Source organism: Callospermophilus lateralis, chromosome 14 (assembly GCF_048772815.1).
Source record: "Callospermophilus lateralis isolate mCalLat2 chromosome 14, mCalLat2.hap1, whole genome shotgun sequence".
Taxonomy (NCBI): domain Eukaryota; kingdom Metazoa; phylum Chordata; class Mammalia; order Rodentia; family Sciuridae; genus Callospermophilus; species Callospermophilus lateralis.
In genome coordinates this window covers 20,096,141-20,113,352 of record NC_135318.1, presented here as the reverse complement: position 1 = coordinate 20,113,352, position 17,212 = coordinate 20,096,141, and the positions used below count along the sequence as shown (strand labels likewise).

The following is a 17,212-nucleotide window of genomic DNA, read 5'->3' as shown; positions in this document are numbered from 1 at the left end:
CTATGGGTTGCTTCAGCCCAAGGGCAGGAAGGGAGCCTGGTCACTGCTCAGATCATATTAAATAATTCTGATTCTCAACATACTGGATTTGTTTAAAGAATGGAATTGGAGAGCAGGATGTCCAAATTACCATCATCTTGATCGTTCACATGATAATGATGCCAGATGTGGTATCTGTCAAAAAGTAAGAATTACAAAAGAAAGGCAAAACTCTTTCATTGCTTCCCACACTGGGAGGTAGTGCAAACCCATGTTACAGACATCAAGTAGGAACAATAAAGTGCTCCTAAAAGCATAAGTTCAAATCCTTAAAACTTAGAAGTGAGAGCCACCAGGTACATTGGGGACAATTCATCTATGGAAGTCTGGCCAATGGAACACTGAATGTCCAAATAAACCTCTGCAGCTCCCACATATTGACACCTTCTTCTAAGATACCCTTGGTAGAGCCTCCAGATTTCTTTTCCTTCAGACCAGAAAATGGCTGATGGAAACAGGCCCTCAAGGCACTGCCACTGAAGTCTCCTTTACTCTAGGGCTCAAAATACCCCAAGAAAAATTGTTTTCCAGGGGCTTCTACACTCTGAGCTGTGAAAGGTTCAGACTATCCTGAGGTCTTTTGTTACTGATATTGACCTCTCTCATGGTTTGAAACTTGATGTAACTAGGAACTGATCAAAAAGGAGTAATCTACATGGCAAAACTTCAAGGACAGTTTACAATTAAGAATTTCATCTGATGTGGTGGCACATGCCTGTAATCCCAATGACTCAGGAGGCTGAGGCAGGATGATTGCAAGTTCAAGACCAGTTTCAGCAACTTTGCAAGACCCTCAGCAATTTAGCAAGACCCTATCTCAAAATAAAAAACAAAAAGGGTGGGAATGCAGCTCAGTGGTAAAGAACCCCAAGGTTCAATCCCCGGTAATCTTCCCACCCCCCAAAAATTTCATCTTAAGGAAAAATATCTCAAGCATTTGTATGATTCTAGCCAGAAAGATGGTACTAGATGAGTGTATTTATTAAAACTAAAAACTGAAACACAAGATGTTTTTAAACCAAAACTTTAGCATAGACTTAAGTTCAGAAGGAAAATGAATGTTATCAGCAACGCCATCAAAGAGCTTTTTATTAACGAGGATTATAACATCTACCCTTCCGTATTGTCTAACGTCATGAGTTTCTTCTTTGTGCTTAGGGTGCTATGATGCCCTTCCACCTCCACAGACTGCAAGGCAGTTCTTGGCATCAGCTGTACTACATGTGAAAGTCGACCTGCGATTCTGAGTTAAGAAATTAAGGCTGTTGGTTACTTAGCTGCAGACTGGCCTGGGTTTCTCACAATGCAAATTCTCCTAAATGACTGAGCCTTAAAGTCTGAATCTGTGGTCTTTATTTTTCAATCACTACATATTAAAGTATTCACTGTCTTCATAAGCACCTTTTCTTTTTCTCCATAGACTGATAAATGCACATGGCTTGTCCGATGTAGGGTCATGCTATTTTCCCATCCAAATGTTTACTATGGATTTTAGGCAGTTAATGTCTGATGATCTCCCAAATGTGGTGTGCAGAGTCCCCACACACTACCTACAATTCCCTCCACAGTATTAGAAACAATTTCATTTTCTTATGAGTGTGAAAGAGTTGGATTGGATAATCCCTGCCAACAACAGGCTTGAGATCTAAAGATGGGAGTGGGGGTGATCTGGACACTGAAAGAGGCTTGAGGATATAGCAGGCCAACCCCTGCAGCAGCTGTACTGCATGTGAAAGTTTTTTATTTTTCTATCAGGTATTGAACCCAGGGATGCCTAACCACTGAGCCACATCCCCAGCCCCTTTTATTTTTTGAGACAGGTCTCGCTAAGTTGCTTAGGGCCTTGCTAAGTTGCTGGGGCTGGCTTTGAACTTGTGATCCTCCTACCTCAGCTTCCCAAGCAGATGGGATTACAGGCATGTGCCACCGAACTCAAGGTGAGGTTTTTGAAAGCCAAAGAGCAGTCAGAAGGCCCTGCAATGACACAGAGGCCTTGGGACAGCCCCTTTTCTTGTGATTTTTGTGAGGCCATGAGTCAAGGTTCTGATTTGAATGGAGAGGGGGCATAGGCTTCCAGAATGTTGGCCAAGAAAACAAGTGACAAAGGGTACATGGAGGGAGTCTAGTTTTTCACCCTCTTAAATCCAATGATTCCCCCTAATTATTCCTGTTTCAGATGATTGAACAACCTTTTCCTGGGAAATCTGGCACCAAAAACCTTGGTTTTATTCCCATAAGAAATTCTGGGATTTCAAAAGAGAGGCTGATCTTCAAAGCAATTTTTTTTTTTTTAAATCTCCAGACTCTGATCAAGCCTCTCAGAGAGTTGCCACCCCACAGGAGTGATGGGTCAAAGCTGAGTTTTCCTAGCCACTGCAGAAAGCTGAAAGTCTCCGCCAGTCACTGAAGAAGAGGTCCCCTGCCAAACTCCCTCTTCCTTGAATAAACACAACAGAGACCGAGTGAGAAGTAGCTACAGTTTAATGCAAACCTGCACCAGAACACAACGTGTCGGGCTGTTTTGTTTTTGCCTCAAACGGTGGCCAAAGCACAGGGCTGTGTGTCATCGTGGGGTTGACACTGTCTTAGCACCATGACATTTACAGAGGAGTGAGGAAGTCACTTAGGTGCTGGAGGCTCCATCCCGACCCCAGGGTGTGCCCGCCGCCTTGGCAGCTGGAGGGGGTTTGGGTTTCCGCGTGGTTCTGTGGTTTCTGGGTCAGTATGGGTCATCATGGCATCGGCTCGACAGAGACCTACTGTGCACTCCTAGCACTACACACACGCACACACACGCACACACGGTAGCACAATTTTCTGGTAACTTAACCCCACAAACCTAGAGAGCAGCTAAGGCAAGAACAACAGTATTTATTCAGTAAGTACAAGACCAGTTTGAGAGCTGCAGTCGGTGCAACCAGAAACCCTTTCCATCCCAGCCGGGAGCCGTCGGGGCTGGTGATGGAGCTGGCTGGAATCTGCACGGGGCAGGGAGTGGATGGTGGGGATGACCATTCGTTTGGCTCCTTGAACTTCCTTCTGATTTCCATCTAGAAGCTCCTGGGTGAGGGTTGGGTCTATGTCAGGGTGGGAGTGGATGAAGTGGGAGGCCTCCAGCGGGCCCCTCCAAGACGTGGTCTCCCAGCACCCTGGGTCATGCATCTCTTGGGTGGAGGCACTCAGAGAAGGTAAAGCTTTGCTAGCCCAAGCAGGGTGCTCTGCCCAGCTGGCCTCACCACCACTTGGCTCTTTGGCATCTGCCCAAGGCCCATGACCCAGCTAGAGCTGAAAGGGATAAAGATGGTGTGCATTGTACCAGGGGTCAGTGTCACAGTTTCCCTTGTCACTTGTGGCTTTCCCAGGCCTGGGTCCCTACCTACTGTCCCCATAGCTGCCTCTGTTCCCTGGGTTACCATCTATCCTTTCAGCCCCTAAGTGAGATTAAGGGGAGTGAAGGGAGGATGTGGATGAAGCTCAAATGACACAGGAGGACCCCAACATTTGGCTAGTCCTGACTCAAACCAAGAATGTGCATTAATTTGTTTACAACAGAGAAAAATCTATCTATTTGTGCAAAACAAAGCAGAATGCCTACCGGGGAGTAAATCTTCTAGTTAGTTCTTGGTGGATTTGACAGCAGACACCACCCCATACCTCCTTCTCCATAGCTAGGCTAGAGAGCTATGGTCACAGGGCAGTCATGGGCACTTCTGGGACCAGAGGGTCTAAATTTTCTGGGCCTCAGTTCCATCATCTGTAAAGTGGGAAGAATAATAGATGTGCTCTATTGTTGTGAGGAGCGAGTGAGATCTTGTATATGGAAGAGTTTTGATATGCAGAAGCGCTCTAGAAATGCGCAGGGTATGACCTTTAACCAAGAGTCCAGGGGCCTCCTGAAAGCTTGGGGGGGATCAAACCAAAGGCTCGACATGAAATCACTTCCCCGAGGGGGAAACAAGGCTTATCAAGGGGAGGTGGCTGGGCCACTTCCCACACCACTAGGGATAGATGGACATCACCTGCCTCCAGGGCTCCCGTGAGAACCTCTAAGGAACGTGGGAGGAGATGAGGCCACCAGCCAGTGAAGGTGGGTGCTGACTACGGGAGTCCACGGCACTTATTCAGTGATGTGGATTTACCATTGTCCCTGTGGCTGGCGTCTCCCTCCCTGGCCCTGGGCATTTGGCCAGTCCCTCTTCCACCCCCCCTCTCTCAGCAGGCATGAGGCCTCTTGCCAATCACACAGGAGGAGTGACCAGGCCTCTGTCCAGCAAGAGGAAGTTACAGGGAGGTGTGTGTGTGTGTGTGTGTGTGTGTGTGTGTGTGTTGGGGGGGTTAATGCTGGGAGTGATCAGAGCCAGAAATGGGAGGGACTGACCTACTGCCTGAAGGTTTCAAGGGCCAGTGTCCAGGTCCCCTCTTAGAATGAAGAAAATCCAAATGAAGGAGGGGAGTGGGTCCTGGCCCAGGAAGCCTGGGGGAGGGGCCCGTGCGGCCTGGCCCCATCAACTCTGCCCTGTGCTGTCTGGTTGGTGGCGAGTGCAGCATCTCCTAAGGACCACATCTATTCCTGTTTCTATGCTATGCTAGTGACACGAAGCACCGTTATTTTCCACAGGATGCACAAACAAGTCAAACCAAACCACTGCGCAAACCAAACGTGCAAAACAAAACCATTTACACGCGCCTGGCACCAGCCTTACAACCCTGCCCAGCTACCCGTTGGGGCCTGGGTCTCACAGAGGGTATGGGTTTGGAGCTGAAAGAGGCTGGCAAAGGGCACAGGGTGTCCCAACCACACCCACACCCAGAGTGTCCCAACTGCACCCACACAGGACTAGAGGTGCGTTAGGAGAGATAGGATGTCCTAGGCATGGCTGGGAAGCTGACACCTGTCTGACTTGGGAAATGTCACCAAGGGGCCTAAGGGGGTGGGGGAGGGAGGCCATTACTTATAAAACACATCTGCTAAAGTGCTCTGGACACCTGGTGGGGTGGCCAGGGGCAGGGCACTAAAGTCTGGGCCTTCCCAGAGCCAGCAGAGGTGGCAGTGGTGGGAGGAGGGGCTGGGCCAGGGCTATGCATTGCTCCCCTCCGTGCATAGTGTGGGCTTCTGGGGCCCAGAGAAGCCCCTGCCGCAGGAAGGGAGCACAGCAGGAGGGACAGCTCAAAGTGCCTGTTAGGGTGGCTCGAAGCCCAGTGAATCACGTTCAGATGTGGGGAGGCTCCCCGGTCTGGGGGGGCCCCCCCGCAGGTGGTGCTGCCAGCCCAGCCTCTCCGGCCCCCTGTAGCTGTGGCCGGAAGGTGTGCAGGTGGGTGGCAGTGGCGCATCCTCACTTGGGGGGCCGGTCAGTGCCTTTACCAAATGCCACTCGACCTGCCTCCAGGGGGCGCGAGGATCCGAGCTGAGGCTCGCTTTGGAACATGGTCATCAATCTGAGAACCTGCAGGGAGGGAAGCCGAGGGTGAGCCAAGCAGCTCCTGCCTGGGTAACAGGCCCCGGCCGCCTCCAGGAGACAACCGGCTAAATTAAGCCCCTTGTAGGTATTATCTCAACACCACCCCATTTTACAGATGAGGACACAGGCTCAGGGACAGTGAGTAGCGGTTCCCTGTTAAGGAGTGGAGCCTGGATTCGAACCTAGGTTTTCCTGACTCAGTCTATCTATCAGCTGCCCCCCTCCCTGTGGGCTTGTGGCCTGCAGCCAGGGCACAGTTTGTCACCATGCAGACCACGGGTCAGCCTCTCAGCCCGGACCTCTATACACGTGCCTCAGTGAGTGGGTGAGGGGGAGAAGGGAAGACGCTCCATTGTTTTGGAAAATGAAAGACCCACACCCCAAAGGCCCCCTATCTGAAATTCCAAAATTTATTTAGAAAGGGAGGGGGCTAAACTTAGTGAGACCTTGTCTCAAAATGAAAAACAAAAAGGAAAAGGGGCTGGGGTGTAGCTCAGTGACAGAGCACCCCTGGGTTCAATCCCTAGAGCCAAAAAAAGACAGAAGTGGCCTGGGGAGCATGGTGGGGCAGCGGGCAGTCTTTGGCCTGACCCACTTGGAGTAGACAAGAGAGCAGGTGACGATGGGCTGCCTGAGCCTGCAGTGCTTGAGCCGAGCTCTGCCCAGATGTGGCTCTTGGGTGGGGGCCACAGGGCCCTGAGGTCGTGTTCCTTCTCCTGGGGCTGGGGGCAGGACTGTACCCAGGCAGCCCAGGGGATTCACCTCCTGGTGGGTGAGGCCTGAGCGTGCCAGGACAAGTCCTCCAGGCACAGGTGCTTCTGACTCCCAGCATTCATGTCCTGTCACAGGTGGAAGTGGCAGTGGCCCTCAGCATGTTTGTGTGTGTGGATCCTGACCCACAGGTCACCACTACCTCTGATGGGAACCCCATGGCACTGCTGCAGGCTGCTCCCACTGTGCAAGAGGGGTCTCTGTAGGCAGGTTCCCTTGCCAGCCCTCACTCGGCCTCTGCCTGTCCTAGGGAGTGGTCTGTGCTCTGGGTGGGATGATGGGGGTCTTACTCTTCTGGCTGTCCCCACTCCAAGCATACCCCCCTGGCAGAGAGGACTCTCTCTGGGCTGGTCCTGAGGGCTACTGGGCCGAGGTTGGGAGGACCCAAGCCCCCTGCTCCTTTCAAGTGGTGATGACAGTTTCCACCAAAGTCTCTAGAAGGACCAAGACATCTCACAGCCTCTGCCTGTCCTCCACTGCGGGCTACCACTTATGAGGTAGTGATCCCACCCCAGTTCCATACAGGGAGGACCCTGTGCACACATGGCCATGGCTGAGGGGAGCCTAGGGCTCTGCTGTTGGTGTTGGTAGGAGATTGTGGCATAAAGAATGGGGACAGAGGGACTAGGGACATAGCTCAGTTGGCAGACTGCCTGTCTGGCATGCACAAGGCCCTGGGTTCAATCCCCAGCACCACAAAAAAAAAAAAAAAAAAAGAATTTGGGGCTGGTGTTGTGGCTCAGTGGTAGAGCACTTGCCTAGCATGCACGAGACACTGGGTTCAATCCTCAGCACCACATAAATGTAAAATAAAGATATTGTGTCCACCTAAAACTTAAGAATAAATATTAAACAAAAAGAAAGAAAAAAAGAATGAGGACAGGACACAGCCAAGGAGCTCAGAGATTCTGCAGACAGATGGGGGCTAGGACATGGCCCAAGGGACAGAGAGATAAGAAAAAGAACTGGGAGTCAGAAGTCAAGAGACAGAAAATATATATATATATATATATATATATATTTTTTTTTTTTTTTTTTTTAAAGAGAGAGTGAGAGAGGGAGGGAGGGAAAGAGAGAGAATTTTTAATATTTACTTTTTAGTTATCGGCAGACACAACATCTTTGTTTGTATGTGGTGCTGAGGATCAAACCCGGGCCGCCGGCATGCCAGGCAAGCGCGCTACCGCTTGAGCCACATCCCCAGCCCCCCAGAAAATATTTAAAATAAATGGAGTGTGTGTGTGTGTGTGTGTGTGTGTGTGTGAGAGAGAGAGAGAGAGAGAGAGAGAGAGAGAGAGAGAGAGAATTAAATATATATAATACAGTTCCTGTTTTTTATAAAGATGGAAACAGGGGAAAAGTGAGGATGGTGAGGCAGGGTCAGAGAGAAACAAAGAGCAGGATGACCGGCCCCCAGAGGAGCTGCCGAGGGCTGTGAACCACAGCAGCCCGGGCATCGCTGGGGCACCCGTGTGTGGGAAGCCCGGGGGAGCCCTGGTGCTGCTCATCCCTCCCCATATTTGTGTGTCTACAGCAGGCCCAGCGCTCATCCCCGGGGAGGAGGAGGGATGCCGAGGACCAGCAGGCCTTCCAGGCCCTGGCCCCGCCATCCCACCCTTACCAGAGAGGCTGAAGCTGGATTCGTGAAGGTCCCGCATGCCCCCATGCCGGGTGACCGGCCGTGTGGGCGTGTCTGCCAGCGGCGTGCCCATCTCTTTTTTCCCAGGATGCACAACGACAGCGACGTCCCCCAGGTAGGGAGTGCGGTCCACTCCCCTCACCTTTAAGGTCTGGTGAAGGCAAAGGACAGTAGTGTCAGAGTCAAGGGAAACGCGAGGGGACCTGAGTCAGGTGTCAGCGAGGCTTCCCTTGCCTCAGCCCAGAGGTTGGGGGTTCTTTTCTTGCTCCCCTTAAACAGCACGTATGTGCATGTGCTCAGGGCGTCATGTGCTAGAGAGAGACCCAAGGCTCCCCTCAAAACTGGCAGAACTCTCGTGGCTAGTCTAGCATATAGACTTCTGAGGCTCACATGGGACAATGCGACCCCTCTGTGCTGGGCTCCCAAGGGGCCTTGCCTTTTACTATGGTCTGATAACTGGGAATAGAGGCTCTAGAGCTGATCTGGAGACCCCGAGTTGGAAGGCTAGTTAATCCTATACTCCCCAAACCAGCAGAGTTAAGAGCAACCGGGCTGCCTGGGTTCCAATCCTAACGGCCAGTTGTAAGCTGTGTGACGTTGTGTAAATCACTTAATCTCTCTTTCCTCTTTTTGCAACATTAGGATGGTAACTGGACCTATATCAGAAGAGTTGTTATGAGATACAATAAATGAATAGGAGTAAAGCTCTTAGAACCGCTCCAGCCCAGGTTGTTTTTGGTGCTTCACAGTGTTCAGAAGTGCTGTTGTGGGCAGGAAGATGTGTGTGGGGGTGTGTGCACGTAAATCTGAAGGAACAGCAGAGACCATCTACACTCTGCCACCCCTCAGGGATGCAGCGTCAACTGCACTGCGTTTAATGCTTATTGACAATCTTGTTAAGAGAGAGAACAGACCTGGGTGATTTCTCTAAGGCCATTCCTTCATGTTCTCTGACAACAGATCAAGCTTTCCTCTTCCAAGTGGGAAAGAGAGTGATCATATGTATCAAGCACTCAGATGCCATTATAAGACTTGGTATTTATCAACACATTTAATTCTCACACAACTTTATGAGGAAGTGCTGTTATTACCCCATGTGGCAGCTGAGTTCCAGAGGGGTTAAGCAATTCGCTCAAGGTTACACAGCTGTTAAACAGTAGAGCCAGTCCACAGTCTAACTCTGGGGCTTGTCGGCCAACACTGGCTGCTACACAAGCTGGGTGACCATCCTATTTGTTACTGATTTCCAGGCCTTTGCAGCCTTACCCCAAACCTGTTTTTTTTGTTCATTAAAAACTCTCTCCATCTATCTATAATCTTGTCACTTTGTCCAATTTTCTGTATCATGTTTTGCAAAAGTAACTTTATCTACTTCAAAGACCTTCTATCTTGCAGGACAAGCAGGGGACTCTCTTCTGTCCTCAGTTCTCCATGGGGGAAGGTAGCTTGATCCCAGCTTTGCTATCAGCAGGGCTTTCTGTCCTTGGGTCCATTGTCAGGTTTCCTGAGCAGCGCTCTGGCTGCTTTGGGCCCCACCTTCCCCACAGCTGACCAGCTGGACATCAGAGATTGCAGTTTCACTGAAGTCCCAAGGTCAAGGTGGAGGAAGGAAGTGTTGCTCAAAAGTGGAGATGTGGTCTTCCTAGGTTGCTGGGCAGGCAGAACAAATTCCAGACACCCGGCCTGTGGCAGAAGATCAGGTTCCTTAAAGGGAGAGCATTAAGGACTCTGTGGTCTAACTGGGACTTAGTCACACTGCACATTTGGCAGGGTCTGGACCTCAAGGCTTCCTGAGTCTCAGCTGGGGTGCTGCATTCACGAGACTGCAAGAACATCCTCAAGATCGGCAGACCTTCCTCTGTAGTATATTTCTGAGAACATGGGGACTCAGGTTCCCTCCCAGCGGGCAGGTTCCATCCCTCAGTCTGACCTGCAAACACAGTCTGTGCCTCTCCCCCTACTTGCTGCTTCTTGGGAACCGTCACTGGCCTTGGCCCACAAGCTCTGGGGAGCTTCCTCCTGAGGCCTGGGGCTGCTCCCCCACCCACTGGCCCACAGGTGAGGCTGGCTCCTAGAAGTCTGAGACACGTCTTCGGCTCTTTTCATCCTATTTCCTGGCTATATTTGTTCAGGAATTGCCATGGACCCTTGTCAGAGATGATTCTTCTTTTTTAGTTGAGACAATCAGAATATTACACAATTCACAATGTAAAGTATAAAATCTAGTGGGATTTAGTATTTTACAAGGTTTTCTACTGTTGCCACTAATTCCAAGATAATTTTCATTATCTTGCAAAGAAAACTTATCCCATTAGTAGTCATTCCTTTTTCTCCCCTTTTCCCAGTCCTAAATAACCACTAATCTATTTTCTGTCTATGGATTGTATTTTCTTCTGGACGTTTCATATACTATCATATAATATGTTATCTTTTGTATTGGGCTTCTTTGACTTAGAATAACAGATTTATCCACATTGAATGTACTGTTTATCCATCTTTATTCCTTTTTGTGGCTGAATCATATTTCACCGGATAGATATACCACAAGTTTACCCCTTCAACAGCTGATGGACATTTGGGTTGTTGCTACTTTTGGGCTTTTATCCATAGTGTTATATGAATGATTAGGTGCATATTTTTGCATAGACATGTTTTCATTTCTCTTAGGTAGATACCTGAGAATAGAATTGCTGGGTCATATGCTAACTGTCTATTTAACTTTTGGGGAAAGTGCAAAACTCTTCCACTGTGGCTGCACCATTTTACATTCCTTCCAGCAAAGACTGAGGGTTCCAGTTTCTCCGTATTCTCGCCCATGATTGTTATTCTCCTGTGTTCCGGATATGGCCTCCCTCTGTCAGACAATCTTGAGTGCAGATGCCTTGCTCTTCCAGCTCTTTCTGGGACCTTCTCCAGAGGTATGGCGGCTGAGGCCTCCTCCTGCCCACTGTCTAAGTCTGGGGAGCACCTTAAGATGGGACTATTTGCCTGCCTGCCTTAGACACCCTGAGTTTGTACTTGGATTCAATGCTACGGTAACTGAAGTCACGCCTGTTTCTGGCAGCCCAAGCCTCCTCCCCCACAGTGCTCTATACTGATGGGGTTCTGTACCGTTGGCCTCGGTGACTCAGGGAGCTCGGGCCCTCTCACGTGGACAGCTTGCCAGCAGCCTTGGTCTTGAGGGTCAGCAGACCTGCTTACCCTTATGCTCTGGATGACGGCCTTTGAATGCCCGCTCCACCCACCTTCACTCATAGCAAGTGTGGGAGGAAGCAAAGGCTGTCACTCCAGGGCCAGCAAAGGCTGTCACTCCAGGGCCAGCCTGTGTATAAAAGGATCTCAGCGGTCACAGACACACGTTTCCCTAGTGTGTCCAGGAACTCAGGACTCCCTGCTTGCCTGTTCTTAAAAAATTCTATCTGGTAATCAAAGATGGGAAATGGAAACCAGAATTTCCCAACTCTAGCATTCTCCCTGTCCTGCCTTCTCAACACTGGCTAGGTGGCAACAGGACTTTAAAACAGTCATATGAGCTGTCCACCAGTGGAAGCTTTGACCTCTTTCCACCCATCTTCCGGCCCTGCCCACCTCACCTTCTCTCTCTGGACCAGTTTCTTGTAGACAGTGTCTGGGAAGGACCGCAGGGGACAGAACTTGCCGGTGCCCTCGGCACACATGAAGACACCGTTCTCGTACACAACACGCCCCCGGCTGATGGTGACCAGCGGCACGCCATGGCAGCGCATGTTCTCGTACAGGTTGAAGTCCCCTCCTTGAACCTGGGTGCTGGCGGAGATGGTCCTGGTGGGAGGCAAGGGTGGGAGAAAAGGCTCTGAGAAGAGGTCGAGATGCCACCCCTTGATGGAAGGGGATGACAGCGCACGGGAAGGGATGGCCTGCAAAGGCTGGTTGTCATGGGCTGAACTCTGACCCCTCAAAAGTTACATTTTGAAGGCTTAACCCCCAGGACCCCAGGATGTGACCATCTTTGGAGACAGGGCAGTTAGCAAGGTAACTAAGGTAAAAACGAGCTCACAGGACAGGTGGGCCTCAATCCAGTCTGACTGGGATCCTTATAAAAAGAGAAGACTGAGACACCAAACATGAGGTGCCCAGAGGAAACGGAGGGAGAAGATGGCCTTCAGTAAGCCAAGGTCACATTCTCTAGGCCAGAAGTGATGCGGAGACCATCTGCTTTGGGAGTTCTCCAATACAAGCTCTTTGAAATCCCAAGTCCCCTTAGCCCTGGAGACCAGCAGCAAGTTTTACTTTGTGGCTTCTGGGTCCCACACCACCACGTCGGCATCAGCTCCCGGGATGATGCGGCCCTTGCGGGGATAGAGGTTGAGAATCTTGGCTGCGTTGGAACTGGTAACAGCCACGAAACGGTTCTCGTCCATCTTTCCTCCAACCTGGAACATTGTAGAGGAGTCACATCAACCAGGCTCCGGGTGGGCACCCCTCATCCTGGTCACCTTTGACCCTGACCCTGTGGCCTTTTAGATCAGGGTATGAGAATTATGATCCTAAGGAGGACACTGCTGTGAGCACCATCCCAGATCAGCCAAGGAGCCAGGCGTGGTCTACTCCTGTGCCCACTAGGGATGCATCAGGGCCTCCCTTTATTTGCAAACAGGTTACAGTCGTTCTCCCTTTTCTGTGAGGGAGATGTTCCAAGACCCCCCAGTGCAGGCTTGAAACTGCAGAGAGCACTGAGCCCTATGTAGCCTTCTCCTATACACACAAAGCTGTGAAAAAAATTTAACTTACAAATTAGGAACAACAATAGATAAATAATAATAACCAAAATGTAAAACAACAATTATAATAATAGGCTGTAATAAAATTATTTTAAACTTATGAATTACTTATTTCTGGAATTTTCCATTTATTACTTTTGGACTGAGGTTGATGGAATGTAGATAAAATGGTGGAAAGTGGCACTGGATAAGAGAGTACATTATTTCTGTGCTCTGGAGAAGCATCCTGCTACCCCACCCTCCCTCCCTGAAGTGCGGACTCCCCTCAAGGGGCCCTGAGCCAGCTCATGGGCCTCCTCTGAGCTGGGGGACTTCAAATCTCTTTCAGCTCATATTTTGTGTTGAGTTTAATCCGTGATAGATCAAGACCAAAAATAACTTATTCTTCATGGGCAGAACAGGTGGTATTCAAATGCAGTCCCTATCTTTTTTGAAATTCAATTAGATAAAATATACCAAGAACCTTACAAATGTTATATCCCTTGGCTCAGAAATCCACTTCTAGGAATCTATCCTACAGGAGCATTAGAAATACTGACATACACTCATGAACAAAGTGGTTCTCTATGGCATTATTAAGTACAAAAATTTAAAATAGCCCAAGTTCTGAATACCAGGAAGGATTAAATGAAGCACAGTACTTCAACTGGAGGGAATGTTATTCAGCCTTCAAAAGATGTTTAAAAGACCTTTTACTGATATAAGACATTCAAGATATACTAAATACAAAGAAAAAAGATATCCCCAGTTCTTAAAATAATGTATGGTACACACCTCAAACTAGAAAGAAATACACCAAAATGTTAATAGTTTAATTTCTAGGCATGGAATGACAGGGATTGTTTTCCTATACTTTTCTGTATTTTCCCAATTTTTATAGTAAGTCTTATCACATTTCTAATCAGGGGAGAAAAGACCTTTTTTGTGTCACGGATTTTTTGTTTTGTTTTGTTTTGTTTTGGGGGATCGAACCTGGGCCCTTGCACCTGCCAAGCATATTCTCTACCACCGAGCTCACCTTGAGCTTTTTCTTTTTCTTTTGGGTACTGGGGATTAAACTCAGGGGCACTTGACCACTGAGCCACATCCCCAGCCCTATTTTTGTATTTTATGAGAGACAGGATCTCACTGAGTTGCTTAGCACCTCACTAAATTGCTGAGGCTGGCTCTGAACTCATGATCCTCCTGCCTCCCTCTCCCAAACTACTAGGATTATAGGCGTATGCCACCGCGCCCAGCTGAGCTTTTTCTTTTTAATTTTTTTCATAGTTGTAGACGAGCAGCATGCCTTTATTTCATTTATTTTTGTATGTGGTACTAAGGCTCGAACCCAGTGCCTCACACATACTAGGCAAGTACTCTATCACTGAGCCCCAACCCCAGTCCCACCCTGAACTTTTTGTTTTGGGGTGGAATAAGGAGCTGTGGCTGAAGCAGCCCTCCTGAGGATGGTCTTGGGTCCTCAGTGTGAAAACTTGCCCCCAGCCCCCAGGAGCCAGGTCCCGGGATACGTACCACTCCTCTCTCCCAGATGACGCTCATGCGGTCCTGCACGCCGCTCACCCCGTGCGGGATCTTGGTGAAGTCCTCCTTGCCCATAGCTTTCTGCTTTGTGGTGAATGGCCGGTGATCTGATGCCACAATGTTCAGAGTGTCACTGGGGAGAGAAAAGCAAACAACCAATGAGGGGAGGGGGAGGCCAGGGTCCCCAGAGGGAGGGACAGGTACAGGGGAAAAGCCTGGGCTTGGGAACCAGGCTAAGCTGACTCCGGTCTTAGTGGGGCCATTTAGTAGCTGTGTGACCTATAATGAGCTCGCCTAAGTGAATTCCAGTTTACCCATCTACAGGATGGGAATATGTGCAGTATGCGTCACAGGAGGCTTTAGTGACAGCTTTTGAGAAGGCGATTTTTATGAGACAGGGCAGAGAACAACTGAACTTCGGGTTCAGCTGAAATGAAATGACAGGTGATTTTCTATCATGGAACCAAACGCCAGAGTTCCTCTCATCAGCTCCCCCTGTGACCCCCATCTCTGTTGGCAGCAAACGGGTGCCACTGAGACATTCACAAGTTCAATGTGAAGCTTTGCTGAGTGGCTTGGAGCCATAGTCTTCCGTGGATGCAGAGGCTCTAAACACCCAGAAGAGAAAGAGGGACAACAGAAGAGAAAGGGACATCATTAATTGACATGGTCTGAAAGTTGATTGGTCAGGGCAACCCTGGGAAGAAATGCCCTAGGAGGGCAGGAGGACTTGTGGAGGGCCGGGGCAACTGCTGGAGCGCTCAGCGGGGCCCTCGTGGGTCTGCTGCAGGAGCCTCATTTTGCCCTGTGGGAGGCACAAGGTGAGTGTGCACAGGCCACCTACGATGCCTGCTTTGAAGGGGAATCTGGAGCAGAAGGCCTTCCCTGGTGCGGTGAGGAGGCATAATTTTGAGGCTCTCAGACAATAGCCAGCCAACACCACGCAGGGCTATCTCCACGGGGGCTGGCAGGCTCATCAGTTTCAGCTCTTGCCAAATGATTAATGTGCTTGGTCAAATCCACAGTAAGATGACTTAGCCCTTTCTGCAACTGAAGCTGACAATCCCCTGGGCTTCAGAAACAGCGGAAGAGACTCTTGCACCGAGCAGAGGGTGTGTTCTAGAGCCCATGGCTCCCCGTGTTCTCCACACCTGCAAAACCCACCAGACAGCGGGATCTCCAGGGCTTTCAAGGTCTCTCTAGGAGCCTCCAGATACCAAGGACGGCTTAAATCAGGAAAGACCCTACCACAGGGTCAGGGGTTGCAGGTCAGGACCTTGCAGCATGGGATTGACGCCTAACTTTCTCAGAAGGCTCCCCAACAAGTAGGAAGGCGAGAATGAATGCATTACTTTCTGGAAGAGCATTTGAGTTCTCCTAATACTGCCCCAAATCTGGGAGATGGAAAATACCCATCCAAAATCTTCCAAGCTTAAAAACAAGACTGGGTTTGTCAAAGATGTACCTCAATGTTTTACATGTTGAAATAAAAAAAAAAAAAAAAATTCTGGACCTTTTAAGAAGACAGATTTTTTTAAATATATATTTTTAGTTGTAGTTGACACAATATCTTTATTTTATTTTTATGTGGCACTGAGGATTGAACCCAGAGCCTTGCACATGCCAGGCAAGCGCTCTACCACCAAGCCACAACCCTAGCCTCAAGATAGATTTTTAAATAAAGGACAAATCCTCATATGTATAGATTGTGTTTTTTTTTTCCTATTCAGCATATGACATCACATCTTAAAATAGATAATGATAGAGTAGCTCTTATTCTCTTTTAGCAATAATAATTGGTGTCTGGGTTTTCTATCAAGTATTTTGCATCATGGAAATTACACCAACAATATATTATATAGGCAAAATTATAGTAACCACAAATTCCTATAAATAATTAAAATGTGAAAAGTACGCTCCAAATCCTATAAAATAGCACACATTTTACAATATGTACTGATTAAAAAGGGTTTCAGATAATTCTAACAAATAAAATTGCAATTCTTCTTAAATGAATAGAATTTATTTAAATTCTGGGACAAAATAGGCTAGATATAAAAACTTCAGTTATTCAATTAATAATTCTTGATTTGTGTGGGTTTGGGGCACTTATTATCTTTTGCTCTTGCAGTAAATTTGCTTATACCAAGTGGAGGCATTTCAAAGATTCTCTGACTTTGGAACCAAGCCCAAGTTATTATATATGGTGGGTTGTTAATAATTATGAAAAGGAGGTTGGTTTCTCCCAAGGAAAAGCAAACCTAGCACATTCTCTCTTTACCTCTTTACCCTCTGAATTTGTCTAATGAATCTGTAAGAACTGCTGCTGCTGCTGCCTAGCACCACACCCAAACTATGAGACTGAGTCTAACTACTGCCACTAGACCATGGTGCACAATGGTCTCTACCCCAGACTCTACCCCACAGAGAGCCCCCTCCCCACACTTCTCTTTAGGGCCTTAACATGTCAAGTGTTGAGATTCCAGTTGTTGGCAACCAGGACTGAAAACCAAGGACAGGGATGAATTAAGTGTCGCATGATCTAAAGAGAACCACCTTCCATTAGGGCCTATCACTCCTTCAACTCCCTCTCATCGTCCCAGAAGAGGTACCTTTGCCTTTCCCCAGCCCCTGGTCTGTGGGAGACAAGTGTCCACTGGATGCAGTGGCCTGGTGTCTTGCCCTGCCTCCTATTCCAGGTTCAGCTCTGCTCCCAGACTCTCCACCCCAGCGTCAAGCAGGAGCATTTCAAGAGGGCAGAGGAGACAGCGATGGGCACTTGCTGGGGCAGTGGACTGGCGGTTCTGCCCCTAAGCTCTGGGTGAGGAGTGCTGGGGAGGGTGGGACAAGCTCTGTAAGCTTCCACATATACGCTGCCTTGCCAAGGTCCTCGCTAGCACTGGGAGCAAGGAAAGATGCAGGCCTGGGCATGGGGAAGAGGCCTCTTTCCCCCTCATCCACCTACCCTAACTTGAGTTGAGCTGGGAAAGGAAGGGGAGGAGACTTTCTTTTTCTTTTTT

General features: G+C 48.9%; 1 protein-coding gene across 4 annotated transcripts in view; it reads right to left on the bottom strand.

Annotated features, from left to right (window-relative positions):
* Positions 1 to 2,502: 2,502 nt before the first annotated feature.
* Dpysl5 (dihydropyrimidinase like 5) overlaps positions 2,503 to 17,212 on the bottom strand; it is an 83,432-nt gene continuing 68,722 nt past the window's right edge. For all 4 annotated transcript variants that reach the window (XM_076833440.2, XM_076833438.2, XM_076833441.2 and 1 more), the window contains exons 9-13: positions 14,184 to 14,325; positions 12,178 to 12,320; positions 11,502 to 11,709; positions 7,891 to 8,059; positions 2,503 to 5,483 (exon numbers count right to left, since the gene is read on the bottom strand). In XM_076833440.2, the coding sequence (XP_076689555.1) occupies positions 5,398 to 5,483; positions 7,891 to 8,059; positions 11,502 to 11,709; positions 12,178 to 12,320; positions 14,184 to 14,325 (748 nt within the window). In that variant the 3' untranslated portion in view covers positions 2,503 to 5,397. The remainder of the gene's footprint in view (positions 5,484 to 7,890; positions 8,060 to 11,501; positions 11,710 to 12,177; positions 12,321 to 14,183; positions 14,326 to 17,212) is intronic.